We start from the raw sequence: 17,679 nt of genomic DNA on the forward strand, positions 1-17,679 counted from the left end.
GTTGCAGAAAGGTCAGCCTCAGGAAGTGAAGGTCAACAGCCTTTTAAGCATGTTGCCGGCACAGATAATTATGACTGCAGTGAATATGATTAGAAGGAGAATAGGTCGGTTCTTTCTTCCTTCCCCTCGCAGTTCCAGTGAAGGCCACATCATCTTTGTTAGCCTGCTTGTGCAAAGAGTTTTGTGGTCTTCTGTTGCCTAGCCAGGAGATTTCTCTGCAGTCTTTTGGAAGCTTAGAAAGGAAGTCTGCCTAAGGTACAGGACTCTTTCAGTCTGTCTGTCTCTTTGCAGGTCTATGGTCAGAAGGATAATGCTTCAACAATCAGAACAGACAGGGTCGAATTTAGTATGGCAGGAGAGCTATGAGAATAATAATAATAATGATTTATTAAACATGCATGGTATCCAAATCCCAGGCATTATCAGTGATCCAGGTCTGGTCAGAGGCTACAGAGAAAAAGAGATTCCCACTGCAGAAGAGCCATGGTGGCACAGTGGTTAGAATGCAGTATTGCAGGCTAATTCTGCTGACTGCCTGCTGCCAACAGTTTGGCGGTTCGATTCCCACCAGCGCAAGGTTGACTCAGACTTCTGTCCTTCCGAGGTGGGTAAAATGAGGATCCAGATTGTTGAGGGCAATAGGCTGACTCTATAAACTGCTTAGAGAAGGCTGTGAAGTGGTTCAGCAGAGCGAATCCCTGACGCCGCGTAACGGTCCCGTGACTTGTCCCAGCTTTTGCCAACCTAGCAGTTCAAAAGCACTTTAAAAATGCAAGTGGAAAAAATAGGAACCACCTTTGGTGGGAAGGTAACAGTGTTCCGTGCGCCTTCGGCATTTAGTCATGCCGGCCACATGACCACGTAGACGTCTTTGGCTCTTCGGCTTTGAAACAAAGATGGGCACCGCCCCCTTGAGTTGGGAACGACTAGCACATATGTGTGAAGGGAACCTTTACCTTTAGGGAAGGTAAGTGAAAATCACCTCTGATTATATCCATATTCCTTGAATTCTGCTGGTAGGCAGGTGCACGCGTATGCGCATACATGCACAACCTTGTTGTGTTTTGTCACAAAGGAGAAAATACAGATGCCTTCAGGAGGCAGGGCTGAAAGAGACCTTGGAAAAAATTAAGAAGCTCTTTTATGTTTTCCCACATTCAGATGTTGCATCAGACTCTGGCATGAAACATTAAGCGCACTTTTTCAGGTACCTCCGATCTAGCAAATCTTGCTCAACTGCAAATCCTAGAGGCTGTGTTTGGCACAACCAGTGATGTAGGAGGAGAAATTGTCAGGAGTTGGTAGGGCTTAACCTTAAAAATATACAACTATCGTGGCCTGGTATTTCTTCTATGCAATAAGATATACAGGTAGTCCTCTCAAACGACCCCAATTGGGCCCAAAATGTATGTTGCTAAGCGAGACAGCTGTTAGGTGAATTTCGCTCCCTTTTACAATCTTTCTCGCCCCAGTTGTTAAGTGAATAATTGCAGTTGTTAAGTTAACAAAACGGTTCTTAAGTGAATCTGGCTTCCCCATTGACTTTGCTGGCCAGAAGGCCGCAAAAGAGGATCACATGATCCCTGGGACACTGCAACCGTCGTAGATATGAGTCAGTGGCCAAGTGTCTGAATTTTGATCCCATGGATGCAATGGTCATAAGTGTGAAAAATGGCCGTAACTTTGAACTGTCTCCAAATGAACTGTTGTAATTCGAGGACTACCTGTATTTTTATTTTATTTTTTATTTTAGATTTTTGGTTGCATGTATCTCCTTTCCCATATTTGGGCTGAGGCTGGGAGTTGCAATTAGGAGCTACCTTAGTAAGTAGAAAGGTGGAGGTATTCCAGCAAAGGTTTCACAGCCACGAGACGATAAAGATACCTCAAATGTCTGTGGAGTGGAAATAATTAAGGCAGTGTTTCTCAACCTTGGCAACTTGAAGATGTCTGGACTTCAACTCCCATAATTCCCCAGCCTGGCTGGGGAATTCTGGGAGTTGAAGTCCGGACATCTTCAAGTTGCCAAGGTTGAGAAACACTGAATTAGAGAGAATTCCTGCCTTCTCTCCCAGCATTGCTTTAGAGAACCAGGGAGACCAGCAGTGGACTTAACTGGTGTAATTGATTGACAGGCAGCTATATAACTGATCCCAGAGCTTGGTATTTGGTGGTAGTGTTTACACAGCCTCCTTCCCCAGACCTAGCCTTTACATTTGCACCCACCCCAAATTCAATGAGTTTGAATGTTAGTTATTTAGACGGCTGAACAACTTATTTGCAAATTGTTCCAACTTTGGCTATGTGGTTACTTTGTGGCTCGGTGCATTCTGCAAACTTAGTAAACCGGTTAAAGCCTTCAGAAAAGCTGTCAAGACCTGGCTATTCCTGCAGGCCTGGGGCTGTTGACCTCATTGTTGAGGTCCAGCCCCGACTGAAATGAATGTATCTGTGTTGTTGTTTTTTTAACTTGTCTATTTTATTTTTGTTTTCTTTTGTTTTCTTTCCTTTCCCCTCTCTGTAAGCCGCCTGGAGTCCTCCGGGATTGGGCGGCCTATAAATAAAATTAAACTTGAAACTTGAAATTGGCTGATAAATTAGTAAGTAAGTAAGGATGGAAGGAAGGAAGAAGAAAGGAAGGAAAGAAAGAAGGAGGAAGGAAGAAGGAAGGAAGAATGAAAGAAAGGAAGGAAAAGAAAGAAAAAAGAAGAAAGACAAAATCTGAATTCGGATTGAGAACCATTCAGAATCACTTGGATAGTGAGATTGGCAGCATATAAATTTAAATAATAAATAAATCTGTCACTGGTAGCTCATTCCCTATCAATATAGATGTAAAGCTAAGTGTAGTAAGTTGTGAAATGCCTTTCAGCCTAAGTGTAAAGTAATGTCTGCCTCCCAGACATTACTTTAGGCTTAGATTGAAAGGCATTTAACATCTTACTACATGGTTCTCCAACTTGCAGAGACCCTACAGAGTTCTTTGCAATGCCTTCCTTCTTTTTTAAAAAACCCACCCTTAATAATGTGTGGTCACCAGTATCTTCAGGATTTCCGTCCATAGATGCAGTTCACTGCATCAAAAGCCATCATTCAACCAGTTCGCACCTATTCGGGAGAACCGGTTAGTAACTTTCTAAGCAGCTTCAAGGCGCTAGTCGTCACTTATAAAGCCCTTCATGGTATTGGACCTGGGTACTTGAGAGACCGCCTGCTGCCAATTACCTCCAATAGACCGATTGGATCCCACAGATTAGGCCTCCTCCGAATTCCATCCGCTGGCCAATGCCGACTGGCGACCACCCGGAGGAGGGCCTTCTCTGTGGCTGCTCCGGCCCTTTGGAACGAGCTCCCCGTGGAGATTCGAACCCTCACCACCCTCCAGGCCTTCCGCAAAGCCCTTAAAACCTGGCTGTTCCGACAGGCCTGGGGCTAATTGAGCTTTTGTCCCCCCTCGAATGGTATGGTTGTTGTGTGCTTTTAAATTATGGTATTGTCTTGTTCGTCTTTTTATTCCTTATTTGTACCACCCCCCCCCTTTGACTTGAGTTGTGAGCTGCCCTGAGTCCCCTTCGGGGAAAAGGGCAGCATAGAAATATAATAAATTCAATTCAATTCAGTTCGGAGAACCGGTTTTTGGAAGAAATCTCCTTTTGTTTTTCCCCACTTTACAGGGCTAATCCTGTAAGGAAGGCAGGAAGGAAACATTCTGGTGTTCTTTCTAGCCTAATCTTTATTTCCCTCCTTACAGAAACTGCCTCTCCGGTTAACCCTTATTACATTGCCACAGCTAAGGCGAAGCGCCCCTCGACCTGAGTGACGTTGAGTTGGCCACGCCCAACCAGCCACATGACCACTGAGCCCCGCCTACCCAGCTGGTCCGTAGGGCAGAGAACCGACTGTTAAATTATTTGAATCCCACCACTGCATAGATGTGACCCCAATGTATGAAGCTACTTTAAAAGCATGGGGTTGGTTGATCGCTGAGGAAGCTGAAATGTTTTGGCCCCATGCAGTTCTTGGTCTGATTCACCTGAGACCTATCCAGTGATTATAACTGTTGTGATTTCCAAGCATTTTTCAGATTTCAACACCCACTTGGATGGTGGGCTGACTGAGACATGCACTAATTATGCCAGGCTTGGGAACTGCAGAAGGCACAAGCCAGCAGGAAGGGTGTGTAGCCGAATAACAATTACTGCTCACTTATCTAAGCCAATATAGAAGCATCACGTAAACAATAAATCAAGTTTACTTTTATATTATGCATCGTAATTGCAATCATCTCCGCAGATAAATTGAAAACATTTCAATAATTTCTACGCCTCTTCTCGCTATAGGAAATCACAAAACTTTTTAAGGTAGCCATTATTCCAGAAAACAAACTGCACAAGCGCATCTAAAAAAAAAGAAAATAAATGAAAAGAGGGCATTGTGAAATAAGATACCTACTAAATCAGTGTTTCTCAACCATGGCAACTTGAAGATGTCTGGACTTCAACTCCCAGAATTCCCCAGCCAGCGAATGCTGGCTGGGGAATTCTGGGAGTTGAAGTCCGGACATCTTCAAGTTGCCAAGGTTGAGAAATACTGTATTAGATGAAAGCAAAATAAGACAGGAGTAATAATCCGAATTCAGATTTTGTCTTTCTTCTTTTTTCTTTCTTTTCCTTCCTTTCTTTCATTCTTCCTTCCTGCTTTCCTTCTTCCTTCCTCCTTCTTTCTTTCCTTTCTTTCTTCTTCCTTCCTTCCATCCTTACTTACTTACTAATTTATCAGCCAATTTCAAGTTTCATTTTATTTATAGGCCGCCCAATCCCGGAGGACTCCAGGCGGCTTACAGAGAGGGAAAAGAAAAGAAAACAAAAGAAAATAAAAATAAAATAGACAAGTTAAAAAAAAAACACAGATACATTCATTTCAGTCAGGGCTGGACCTCAACAATGAGGTCAACAGCCCCAGGCCTGCAGGAATAGCCAGGTCTTGACAGCTTTTCTGAAGGCTTTAACCGGTTTACTAAGTTTGCAGAATGCACCGAGCCACAAAGTAACCACATAGCCAAAGTTGGAACAATTTGCAAATAAGTTGTTCAGCCGTCTAAATAACTAACATTCAAACTCATTGAATTTGGGGTGGGTGCAAATGTAAAGACTAGGTCTGGGGAAGGAGGCTCTGTAAACACTATCACCAAATACCAAGCTCTGGGATCAGTTATATAGCTGCCTGTCAATCAATTACACCAGTTAAGCCCACTGCTGGTCTCCCTGGTTCTCTAAAGTAATGCTGGGAGAGAAGGCAGGCATTCTCCCTAATTCAGTGTTTCTCAACCTTGGCAACTTGAAGATGTCCGGACTTCAACTCCCAGAATTCCCCAGCCAGCGAATGCTGGCTGGGGAATTCTGGGAGTTGAAGTCCGGACATCTTCAAGTTGCCAAGGTTGAGAAATACTGTATTAGATGAAAGCAAAATAAGACAGGAGAAAAATGTTTCTTCAAACAATTATTCTGGGAGGAATTTATTTGTTCATTTATTTGTCACATTTGCACGGCTGCCATCTCATGTAGTGACTGGGTGCTGTACATAATAAAATGAGATGTGTAAAAATCATTGAAAGCAACCAAATTAAATTAAAACGATTAAAAAAGATTTTTTTTTTAAAAAAAGGAAAGAACAAATGTCAGAAAAGAACACACAAAAGAGTACATTCATTTAACTTATCTGCTAGCCATCTGGCAGGCTCCAGATATCATGTTCTAAGGGCAAGGCCAAATTAATGGTTGGGTTAGAGATAAGTAAAAGGATACATTTTTAAAGAAACGCTTTCCGCATGCCAGTTTGGTAGCTTGGCAGAAGATCGCTCTGTGACCAGTAGATCCAGGTTTCTACAAAAATCTTGAGCAAATTGGTTGATCTTGAGAGCGAATTCCGGAGGTGGTATTTAGCTGGTTCTCTCCAGGCCAGGCAAACCTGTAGTGATGGCTGCAGAAGACTCCGCCCAGCTACTCCGACGTAATGCACAAGCACTGCGCATAAGGCGATGGGCATGCACAGATGAGGTGCGTACTAGTGACGCGAGCATATGTGCTCACTCACATTTACGAACCAGTAGGGAAGTTAAGTGAATCCCACCTCTGGTGAATTCCCGTTTTTTTCAACCATGTTAACTGATGGTTATGAAGATAATGTAATACAGGGTGTCAAACTCAAGGCTTCGGGATCGGATCCGGCCCACAAGGTGCTTAGATCTGGCCTGCAGGGCCCTCCTGGAAACAATGAAGGACTGATCCACGGTGCCTCTGCCAGTGAAAATGGGCTTCCGGGCTCCGTTTTTGGTGCGACAGCCTTCTGCAATCCTCTGCCAGCGAAAACAGAGCCCGGGAGGGCCTGGCAGAGGGTCGCAGGAAGCCGTCCCAGCAGAAAATGGAACCCTGGAGCCCATTTGCGCTGGCTGAGCACTCGGGCCACCACAGGCACTGACATGAGTGATGTCGAGCTGGCCACGCTTACCCCTGCCTCCCAAGGTCAAACACAACCCTGATGCGGCCCTCAATGAAAGTGAGTTTGACACCCCTGATGTAGTGGGTGATGCCATTTCCTTTGCTCAGGACTAAGCAAGCTAAAGTGAGGGCCACGCTTAGTATGTAGGATACAGAGCTACAAAGAAAGAAACAGCTTGCCTCTTAGTGGAAAGTTTTGGGAGGTCTTTGTCTTTTAATAGGAGGATTTTGTTTTGTTTAATATCAGTGTTTATGTCGTATATTTTAGTCTTTATTTTTTGGTGGGAAACCATGCCTGTGGTTTTTAGTAATCAGGATCGAAAGAGGTTCTAAGAACCGGAAATAAGAGATGATGATGATGATGATGATGATGATGATGATGATGATGATGATGGTGATGGTGATGGTGATAATGGTTGAGCTATCAACCAGCCCCAAAGGCTGTGAATCTCACCAAAGATTAACCACATAACAACAACAACAACAATAATAATAACAACAACCCTAGTTGGAACAACTTATATTTTCCAACATTACCTTAACGATTAACCAAATAACAATAATAGTAATAATAGTAGTAATGGTAGTAGTAATAGTAGTAGTAATAGTAGTAGTAATAGTAGTAATAATAGTAGTAATAGTAATAATAGTAATAATAGTAGTAATGGTAGTAGTAATGGTAGTAGTAATAGTAGTAGTAATAGTAATAATAGTAACAATAGTAATAATAGTAATAATAATATGTGGAAAAAGAAATTGTGTGTTGTCCCGATTGTAATTGGAGCCCTTGGAGCAATATCTAAAGGGCTACTTCACTATTTGGAAATTTTAAATTTATCAGACTTGAACATTCTGATTCTACAAAAAACACCCTACTTGGAACAGCTTATATCCTCCGACGTTACCTTAACAGTTCCTAGGTCCTTGGTTAGGACTCGAGCTGTTGAGCTACCAACCAGCCCCAAAGCCTGAGAATCTCACCAAAGATTAACCACATACTACTACTACTACTACTACTACTAGTAGTAGTAGTAGTAGTAGTGACGATACTTAAGAAAATCTGTGCGTTGACAAAATTTCCATCCGTCAGTCACAAAAGGCCATACTGCTTGGATCTGCACATAATGCGTGTCAGCATATTATGGCAGTTCCTGGGAAAAACCTGATGCCTTATGACTTAGGATGTCATAATGTATTGATGTAGTGTCCATTACATGCAGATCCAAGCAGTGTGTCCTTTTGTAATTGAGGAATGGAGACTTACTCAATGCTTACTCAGGTTTTCTAAGTATTGTCATTATTAATATTTCTCTTTTCCAGTTCTTAAACTTGTTCTGATCCTGATTGTACTAGCCAAAGAATTGGCAGCTGTGATTTCACATTGTTGTGTATTTAATACTTGTGTATTTGTCTATTTTAATAATCATCCCAATAACCAAAATCATAATAAGGCTATTTAGGAAGAGGTCTGTTGTTCCCATTTCCAATCCAAAGTTGTTGAAGGCTATCTGTGGAATGGTTTTTTTTGGGGGGGGGGAGGGCGGGCTTGCCAGGCCAGTCCGGGGAAATTAGGAGCAGTGGGCAGTGCCATCTTCATTCAGCTGGCCCAGTCTTGTTGGGCTCAGGGGTAGCAGTTACGGCTTTGATCAGAGGACCCAGGAACAGAAATGGAACTGCGCAATGCACTGAAGGAAGCTTGCAGGATATGCCTTTTGGGAACAATAGCTTGGATCCCACTCCCTCCCTTTCCCTTCCCTGCATCCAAACTTTGCTGTTTTTTTTCCTATCCAGACACTGGGACCGTAAGATCCCAGCAGATTCTGGGCGAGCAGCCCAAGGAGATGGGCTTGGCCCAATTGATGTCCCTTGAAAAAGCAGAAGTGCACTAAGGATGAGCGATGATCCTTTAAAGCATTCATTTGTGCGCCACACTCCCCCTCCCCACCATATTCTAAAACAGCTGTTCAGTGTAAAATAGCCACCTGCTGTAAGCATTTGTCTGGGAAGGGCAGGAAGGAGGGAAGCGAGAGCTAAACTGAGGGGCTGATGTACACCCAGCCAAAGAGAAGAGCAGGTGGTCTTCACGCTTTAGCCACCATTTGCTCCGTCTTCGTCTTTCTCTCTTTCTTGCGCTTCTCGGTCTGCAAGGATTCGGCTTTCATGCATTTTCCTCCGCTCTCTTTTTCCCCCGCTCTCGTTTGTACCAGGGCGCCAGGCAGATCCCCAGGTGGCCGGTAAGTTGCCTGCCAAATTGGGTTTGGGGGTGTGTGCATGAGCATGATGGAAAACGTGGGGATGCCCTACAACTTCCCACCCTTGAAAGACCAGGTCCTAAGAGAGAAAGGCTGGCCTCGCACGGGTTCCAAAAAGTGTGGGCTTCCATCTTCATCCGTGACCCGTCAAAACCGCGGTCCACAAAAGCACGCTCGACGAAAGCGCGCATTTGACGTCATCACAGCGCGATGAAAAAAATTAAAAATTGAAATAAAAATAAAATTAAAGCAAGCCGATTCACATAAAGGTAAGGGTTAGGTTTAGGGTTAGGGTTAGGTTAAGGGTTAGGGTTAGGGTTAGGTTTAGAGCGTTAGGGTTACGTTTAGCGTTAGGTTAAGGGTTAGCGTTAGGTTTAGCGTTAGGTTAACGGTTAGGTTTAGGGTTAGATTTAGGGTTAGGTTAAGGGTTAGGTTTGGGGGGATTAGGGTAAGGTTTTCGCTTTATTTTTACATTTATCGATCACAGCGCGATGTTTTCGTCGCGCTGTGATGACGTCACGTACGCGCTTTCGTCGAGCGCGATTTTGTCGTCCGCGGTTTTGTGGTGGAACCATCTTCATCTACCCCTTTCCTCCATCACACCCTGGTTCTAAAGTTGAAGTCCCAAACTCACCCGGTTGTCTGAACTAAAGTGACCTCAAGTCTGGATTCACGGGAGCTGTGAATCTCTTCACCTCCGAGCAGCCTAAGCGTCAAGATTGGATTTCTTCAAAATCCAGATTAATAGTTCTCCTTCGGAGACAAAGCATGTCAGAAAGGAAAATGGCAGGGCCGTTTTGAGGACGTGTGAGATACCAAGCTAGTAGAGATGGATAATCCTGTCCTTGCATTTGTGTGGGAAATAATGACAATCCCAATTCCAATTTAATAAAATTTGTATGCCGCCCACTCCCTAGGGACTCTGGGTGGCTTACAGACAGATAAAAAACATTTAAAATTTAAAAATAAAGGTACATAATTAAAATTGCACATCACCCATTCAGTGTAGGTGGGGCTGGACATTGATCAACAGCCCCAGGTCTGCTGGAACAGCCAGGTCTTGGTGGCTTTACGGAAGGCCAGGAGAGTGGTAAGGGTCCGGATCTCTACGGGTAGATCGTTCCACAGGGCTGGCGCAGCTACAGAGAAGACCCTCCCCCGGGGAGTCACCAGCCAGCATTGTCCGGTCGATGGCACCCAGAGGAGGCCCAACCTGTGAGATCTAGTTGGTTGTTGGGAGATATGTGGCCAAATATCCCCAAATCATAATTTTCAAACCAGACCACTGTAAGTAAAAAAATAAATAAATCTTTCTGGCGCATTAGGTGGCTGGAGAAGAAGGAAGAAGAGAAGAGAGGAGTCTTCCTTCCAGACGTTTTCGTGCTTGTTTCATCAAAGGGTTATTTTTATACCTTAGCAAGGAAACAACTGTCTACCAGACTTACAATGTTTCTATTCTCTTTAGATTAAGCTCATGGCAGCTGGGAAGAACTAAATAGATATTGGGCATTGGCAGCAAACAGATTACCCTTTTGTGACAAGGCTCAATTATAGATAGTCCTTGATTTACAACCACAATGAGGACCAGAATTTTCTTTACTAAACAAGGCATTTGTTAAGTGTGTCTCACTTAACAATTTTATGGCCGTTTCCCCACAATTATTAAGCAAATCACTGCGGTTGTTATTTGAATCCCATGGTGGTTAAGGGAATGCAGCTTCTCTCATTGACTTTGTTGGGAGCCAGCTGGGAAGGTTGCAAATCACATGACCCTTCCCCCCAGGTCATGTGACCGTCAATCACATGACTGCCAGCTGGGAAGGTTACAATCACATGACCCCAGGGCGCTGCAATCATCCTAAATACAGTCTGATTGGCAAGCATCACAATTTTGAACACGTGACGGTGAGGATGTTGCATTCATTGTAAGTATGAGGACCGGTCGTAAGTAACTTTTGTCAGTGTCTGTTGTAACTTCCCACCGTCACGAAACAAATGATTATGAATCAAGGATTGCCTGCACTCAATATCTATTATTTTGGATCAGGTTTTTTTTTACCCTCTAGCTAACTCTCCTATGATTTTGGGAATGGATCAAAAGTGTTGAGGGTCATAATACATTTAACATTTGAACGATAGGACAAACAACCATCATTTTAACCAATCAAACTACTTTATAATCATGAAAATAGGAAAGCCTTTTTTTTTTAATTGCCAAAAGACTTATATTTGAAAGGAGCAATCCTTTCTTAGGATTTTTACATACCATCCCAGAACACAAAACTTCTTTGGCCAGCTTAGAATAAGCAAACGAAAAAGCAATTTCAGGCGGGATCATAAAAATCCAAGCTTAGCATTAAAGCCAACAAACAGAAAAGATGGAATGGAGTGCCTGGATTCCTGAAGGGTAGCCCTTCGTGAAAGTTTTCACATCCTGGTAACCCTCAACCAGAGGTGGGTTCCTACTGGTTTAGCCTGGTTTGTCTGAGTAGGTAGTAATTCAGCCGGACACGCAACTGAACCAGTTCTATTGTCGGTGCCGCCATCTTGATTTTCGATTCTGCGCCTGTGCAGAACAATCTTCATTGCCAAAAACTTAATTCTTTCCCCTTTTCTAACGTGCGCGTGCACACACCTTTTTAGGTGTAAATGTGCACACGCGCAGAGCATGTGTTTGGTGTAGCGTGCACACGCAAAAATTTTTGCACGCCGAACCAGCAGTAATGCCGCCAGGAACCCACCCCTGCCCTCAACCAATGACTTTCCATGTTCTGGAGATCTCCCTTAGCAAAATCACCATTGCTTGTTGGCTAGAAAAATCCTACGGATGAAGAAGAACTTAAAAGCCTCCCTATGCTGGAAAAGTTACAGGTTTCTTTATTTTGGTATAGGCCAAATTATTTTGGGAGGAGTGCTGGATAGACCATGGAGAAGACAGATAAAGTTTGGAGCAGTGGTTAAGGAGTTGGGCTAGAAACTGAGAGACTGTGAATTCTAGGTCCTCCTTAGGCATGAAAGTCGCCTGGGTGAGAGTGCCAGTCTCCCTCGGCCCACTCCATCCCACGTGGTGGATGTTGTCGAGAAAAATAGGAGGGGGAAGGAGTATTAGGTATGTTGGCTAACTTATAAATAATAATAATAAACAAACAAACAAGGATCGCTTTCACCAGTTGCTCGCTTCCCATCTTGACAGCGTCTCTGGGAATCTCTGCTGTCTCCTAAGGTGACCCAGGCTTGGGATTCGGATCCTGTTTCACCCCATGAGAAATCACTTTCCTGTTTGCATTCCTCTGCACCCAAAATAATTCCTTGGATGGGAAGTGGATAATCCCACTGATGTCATTATTTGGCTTATCTTGGCTTGGGCCCCCAAGGGAATTTCCGCATCTTTAAAAGAGTCCCTCAGAAGGGAGAATAGGAGAGGAAGAAAGTAGCAATGTCTCCAGATTTGGCGATCGTGGTTTTCAGAGCTGACAACGCGTCTACCGGGCTGAAACAAAACAGGTTTGGCTTGAGGCAGGCATTCCTGGTAGAGGTGGTTAGCAATGGCCAGGTTCCATATCTTCCATAAGAGCCAAGGTGGCGCAGTGGTTAAATGCAGCACTGCAGGCTACTGCTAGATCAGCAGTTCAGCGGTTCAAATCTCACCGGCTCAGGGTTGACTCAGCCTTCCATCCTTCCGAGGTGGGTAAAATGAGGACCCAGATTGTTGGGGGCAATATGCTGACTCTCTGTAAACCGCTTAGAGAGGCCTGAAAGGCCTATGAAGCGGTATATAAGTCTACTGCTATTACTGCTATTGTTGAACAGTGAGGATGAGACACGGATTAGGCTGCAGAGACATGCACCCAAAAATGTTCAAATGAACTCAAGTTTACAGTTCATGGAGTACGTGGAGTACTTGACTTACAACCATAACGGAGCCTGCCCATCACGGTCGCAAGTTATGATGGTCATAGAGTGAGTCACCTACATATCCAAATCTATTTTTTGACCCTTTTTTGCAGTGATTGTTAAGCAAATCAATAGTTCATTATGGGCCAAAAACCAAAAAAAAGTAAATGCCAGGTTTGGCAAAACTGGCCCATAATGATTCGCCGAGGTGGCGCAGTGGTTAAATACAGCACTGCAGGCTACTTCAGCTGACTGCAGTTCTGCAGTTCGGCTGTTCAAATCTCATCGGCTCAGGGTTGACTCAGCCTTCCATCCTTCCGAGGTGGGTAAAATGAGGACCCGGATTGTTGTTGGGGGCGATATGCTGACTCTGTAAACCGCTTAGAGAGGGCTGAAAGCCCTATGAAGCGGTATATAAGTCTAACTGCTATTGCTATTGCTTAACGACCAACGGCAAAAAAAGTCATGAAATCCTGGTTGAGCTAACTGAGATGTTGCAAATGACTGTAAACCGAGGCTAAATTGATGAACGCCTGAAAGGAAGTAATGTAACCAGGATAGCAGCCATAAGAACTTCAGAACTGGGTTGTAAGGGAGGTCTGTTGTAACTCTGAAAGATTGTTAAATGACTGTTCATAAATTGAGGACTGCCTGTATCTTTTTTTTTCTTCCAAATATAGCCCAAAATGTGGCTACTGTGGGATAAATATGCAGGCATCCTTTCTTGGAATTTTCTGGGCAAAGGTTAAGTTATTTTTTTATATTTAACAATCAGACGGCAATGAATGTAATCTCACTTACAATCTTGTTAGATTAATATTGCTCCTGCTCTATCAGCAGTGAGCATTTCTCTCTAATTTGCTTCCTTGCCTTCAGTTCTGAATAGGTGTATTATAGAGGGTCTTAAGTTCAAAAGATTCCCTGATGTTTGTGATCCAGGTTTATTTATTTTTTACATTCAGCCTACCTCGCTGGTTTGTCTTGAGGGGGAAAAAAGACAAACAGCATACAGGCTGTGGAATTCTGGGAGTTGAAGTCCGAGACATCTTCAAGCTACCAAGGTTGAGAAGCACCTCATAGAAGCAGCCTTGAGCATCTTAGATGGAAGGCAGGATGTTAGCATCAGAAAAGACAAAAAAAAAAAAAGAGGCTTGCACTGTCTGGATGTAGCTATTGAAATGCCAGGACTGTATAAGATGCTGTATCAGTATAGTTGCATTCCTATAAAGTAGCAGTAGTAGCAGTAGCAGTTAGACTTATATACCGCTTCATAGGGCTTTCAGCCCTCTCTAAGCGGTTTACAGAGTCAGCATATTGCCCCCAACAACAATCCGGGTCCTCATTTTACCCACCTCGGAAGGATGGAAGGCTGAGTCAACCTTGAGCCGGTGAGATTTGAACAGCCGAACTGCAGATCTGCAGATCTGCAGATCTGCAGATCAGCTGAAGTAGCCTGCAGTGCTGCACTCTAACCACTGCGCCACCTCGGCTCAAAGTACTATGTTGGTTAGGAGTTTGGGAGGCTTACTTAGCATGGTGAACGGACGAAGCCAAATCGCTAATGCAGAAAATCGGTGTAGCGTGTGGGTTGAATGCAGCTCATCTGATGCAGAAAAGGCTGCTGGGTGGGAGCAAGATGGAGGAAGAGCTTCGAACTGGACGACCATCAGTTTGCAAGGCCTATCTTGATGGATGTTGTCTCTTTGAAGTGGTCCAGACAAGAACCAGAACAATGAATCCTAGCTCCATCTCTCCTGCAAGGTTGCCTTAACAGAATCTTGCAAGGCAGGAAGTATTACTCTCCTCCTTTCTTTCTAGGGAAAGGTCCTTTCTGAAACACTTCCTCCCTCTGTCGACTGACTCATCTTTTGCATGACAAGTCTGCTGTTCTTCCTCCCCTCTCCAAGGCCATTCTCGCATCCCACTACAGACAGAGCTTGACATAGGAACCGATGCTTGAGCTGGGGCAAATTAATGCATGGTCTTGGCGGGATTTAGTCTTTCCAAGTGGCTTTCATGCTCATCATGTTTGCCTTTCTCCACAGTGGCACCATCTCTCCCCGCACGACCCCCAGCAACTCTCCGTCCTTGAGAAAACGCCTCCTGCAGCTGCCTGCCCGACCGGCTCCAGAGCCACCTTTGGAGACCATGGTGGAAAAGGGCACCGATAGCCCTGCCGAACGGGGACCTCTGACGGCCACCCCTCAAGGCAACCTCGTCAACTACCCGCTCAGTGGGCGCAGCTTTATCCGCAACAACAAGGTAAGGAAGGGAGGTGGGGTCTTAGGGGGGAGGGGGGAGGGGGGAAATATAGTATGTGTTAGATTCTAAAGTAACATGATTGCACTTGTATACTGTGGCTCTTTAATTTTAGTGTAAAAATAGGACAAGCTGAATATATTGATAGACAGTAGAAATACACCGAAGGGAGGAGTAGAGGGAAAGAAGAAAGAGGGGTAGAGAGGGTGGGAGAGAGGATTGGAGGGAGGAGGAGAAGGAAGGGAGGGAATGTATTGGGAGAAAGGAGTGATAGAGGGGGAGGGGAAGTAGGGAAGTAGAGGGGAATGTTGGAAGGAAGAACGAAAGTTGGAGGGGGGCGAAAGAGGGTGTATGGTGGGTCAAGGTGGTATATTGGGTTTGTATTTTGGGGGGTATTGTCGACAAGAGGGAGGGCTGTGTTTATTGTTCAATGTTATATGCCCCGGTTATGCACAAGTATACATGTGATTGTACGAAATGAAATGGAAATAAAACATTTTTACACATGAAAAACAAGGTAAGATTGGGGGGGGGGGGGGAGAACGGTGCCTGTTCTCGAGATCTTGTTGTTGAGCTCCTTAGCCGGTGTGGTCATTTTGATTGATTGATTTATATTTCATATTTCTAAACTTGCCCACCTCCTTCAAAGGGGGGAGGGGGTGCTCTCAGTGGTATACAATATAATATAACGAATCCATAAAACAACATAGAAAAATTAGCCTTATTATTCTTGTGCCGTATCCGTCGTCAGACAGTGGTGATCATATTGGCGATCCTATTTTTATCAACAGCAGCACAAAAAAATGCTGTTGAGTTTTGTCCGAACCGGACCCTTAGTTTTTAAATCCATGTTGTTCTTCTTCTGCCTTCAATCTTTCCCCGGAGGATTAAGTGAATAGCAATAGCAATAGCAGTTAGACTTATATACCGCTTCATAGGGCTTTCAGCCCTCTCTAAGCGTTTTACAGAGTCAGCATATTGCCCCCAACAACAATCCGGGTCCTCATTTTACCCACCTCGGAAGGATGGAAGGCTGAGTCAACCCTGAGCCGGTGAGATTTGAACAGCCGAACTGCAGAACTGCAGTCAGCTGAAGTAGCCTGCAGTGCTGCATTTAACCACTCCGCCACCTTGGCTCTTTTAAGTGAAGGATTTAAGTGAAGGATAGTGTATTTTTCTGGGTGTCACATCACATGTCCAAAATATTCTAACTTTCGTTTTTTTGATGGTTTGGATGATCTCCCTTCGCTTTCCCAAGCAGCTTTTCAACTCTCCATTTCTGATTTTGTCAACCCAGCTTATACGTAACATCCGCCTATAAATCCACCTTTCAAATGCTTCTAGTTGCCTTAAGTGGCTTTCTGCCAGAGACCAACTCTCCGCTGTGTAAGAGAAGGTTAGAAAAGATGCAAATTCTGATAAGCCTGATTTTTCAATCTTAGGTTTATGTCGTGACTGCAGAAGACCTTTTTCATTTTGAAGGATGCTGTTCGAGCTTCATCTATCCTTGTTTTTACTTCAGAGGTCACGCCCCAGCTTTAAAAATGAACTGTAAACTTAAAAAAATATATATGCATTTCTCCGTCATCTGGCAGCCCTTTGAAATAGGCAAAGGCTCTGCAAGAAATAGTCAAAGTCTCCTGTATTGAATTATAAGTTATAATAACAGAATCCTGAAATAGCAATAGCAATAGCAGGTCGACTTATATACCGCTTCATAGGGCTTTCAGCCCTCTCTAAGCGGCTTACAGAGTCAGCATATCGCCCCCACAGTCTGGGTCCTCATTTCACCCACCTCGGAAGGATGGAAGGCTGAGTCAACCTTGAGCCGGTGAGATTTGAACCGCCGAACTGCAGATAGCAGTCAGCTGAAGTGGCCTGCAGTACTGCACTCTAACCACTGCGCCACCTCGGCTCTAAAGGAGAATGAAGAGGGAAGGGAGGGTCTGAGGGAAATGCTGCCTTAGCACTTGGCCACATAGGTAGCAATAGGAATAGCAGTTTAGGTTTAGGTTTTAGGTTTTATTAGTATTTGTAGGCCGCCCTTTTCCCTGAGGGGACTCAGGGCGGCTCACACAAAACCGGGAAGGGGGAATACAGACATTAGATAGACACATATAATAAAATAGTAAGCAACATACATACATCATTCGGGAGGGGTAACTATCCTTATCCCCAGGCCTGACGGGCGAGCCAGTTCTTCAAGGCTATGCGGAAGGCTTGGACGGTGGAGAGGGTACGAATCTCCACGGGGAGCTCGTTCCAAAGGGCCGGGGCTACTGCTGAGAAGGCCCTCCTCCTTGTAGTTGCCAGCCGACATTGGCTGGCCGATGGAATACGGAGGAGGCCTAATCTATGAGATCTTATTGGTCGCAGGGATGTAATTGGCAGAAGGCGGTCTCTCAAGTATCCAGATCCACTGCCATGTAGGGCTTTATGGGTGACTAATAGCACCTTGAAGCGCATCCGGAGATCGACAGGTAGCCAGCGCAGCTCGCGGAGGATAGGTGTTATGCGGGTGAATCGAGGTGCACCCGCAATCACTCGCGCGGCTGCGTTCTGCACTAGCTGAAGTCGCCGGATGCTCCTCAAGGGCAGCCCCATGTAGAGCACATTGCAGTATTCCAGCCTAGAGATCACAAGGGCCCGAGTGACTGTTGTGAGAGCCTCCCGATTCAGGTAGGGTCGCAACTGGCGCACCAGGCGAACCTGGGCGAATGCCCCCCTTATATACCACTTCATAGGGCTTTCAGCCCTCTCTAAGCGGTTTACAGAGT

General features: G+C 44.7%; 1 protein-coding gene across 2 annotated transcripts in view; it reads left to right on the plus strand.

Moving 5' to 3' along the window:
• GRAMD1A (GRAM domain containing 1A) overlaps positions 1-17,679 on the plus strand; it is a 65,126-nt gene that overhangs the window by 3,962 nt on the left and 43,485 nt on the right. For both annotated transcript variants that reach the window (XM_087727689.1, XM_087727687.1), the window contains exon 2: positions 14,689-14,905. In XM_087727689.1, the coding sequence (XP_087583815.1) occupies positions 14,689-14,905 (217 nt within the window). The remainder of the gene's footprint in view (positions 1-14,688; positions 14,906-17,679) is intronic.

This window comes from Thamnophis sirtalis, unplaced genomic scaffold (genome assembly GCF_051295495.1).
Source record: "Thamnophis sirtalis isolate CommonGarterSnake01/CBP01778 unplaced genomic scaffold, rThaSir2_p1.2 scaffold_13, whole genome shotgun sequence".
Classification (NCBI taxonomy): Eukaryota; Metazoa; Chordata; class Lepidosauria; order Squamata; family Natricidae; genus Thamnophis; species Thamnophis sirtalis.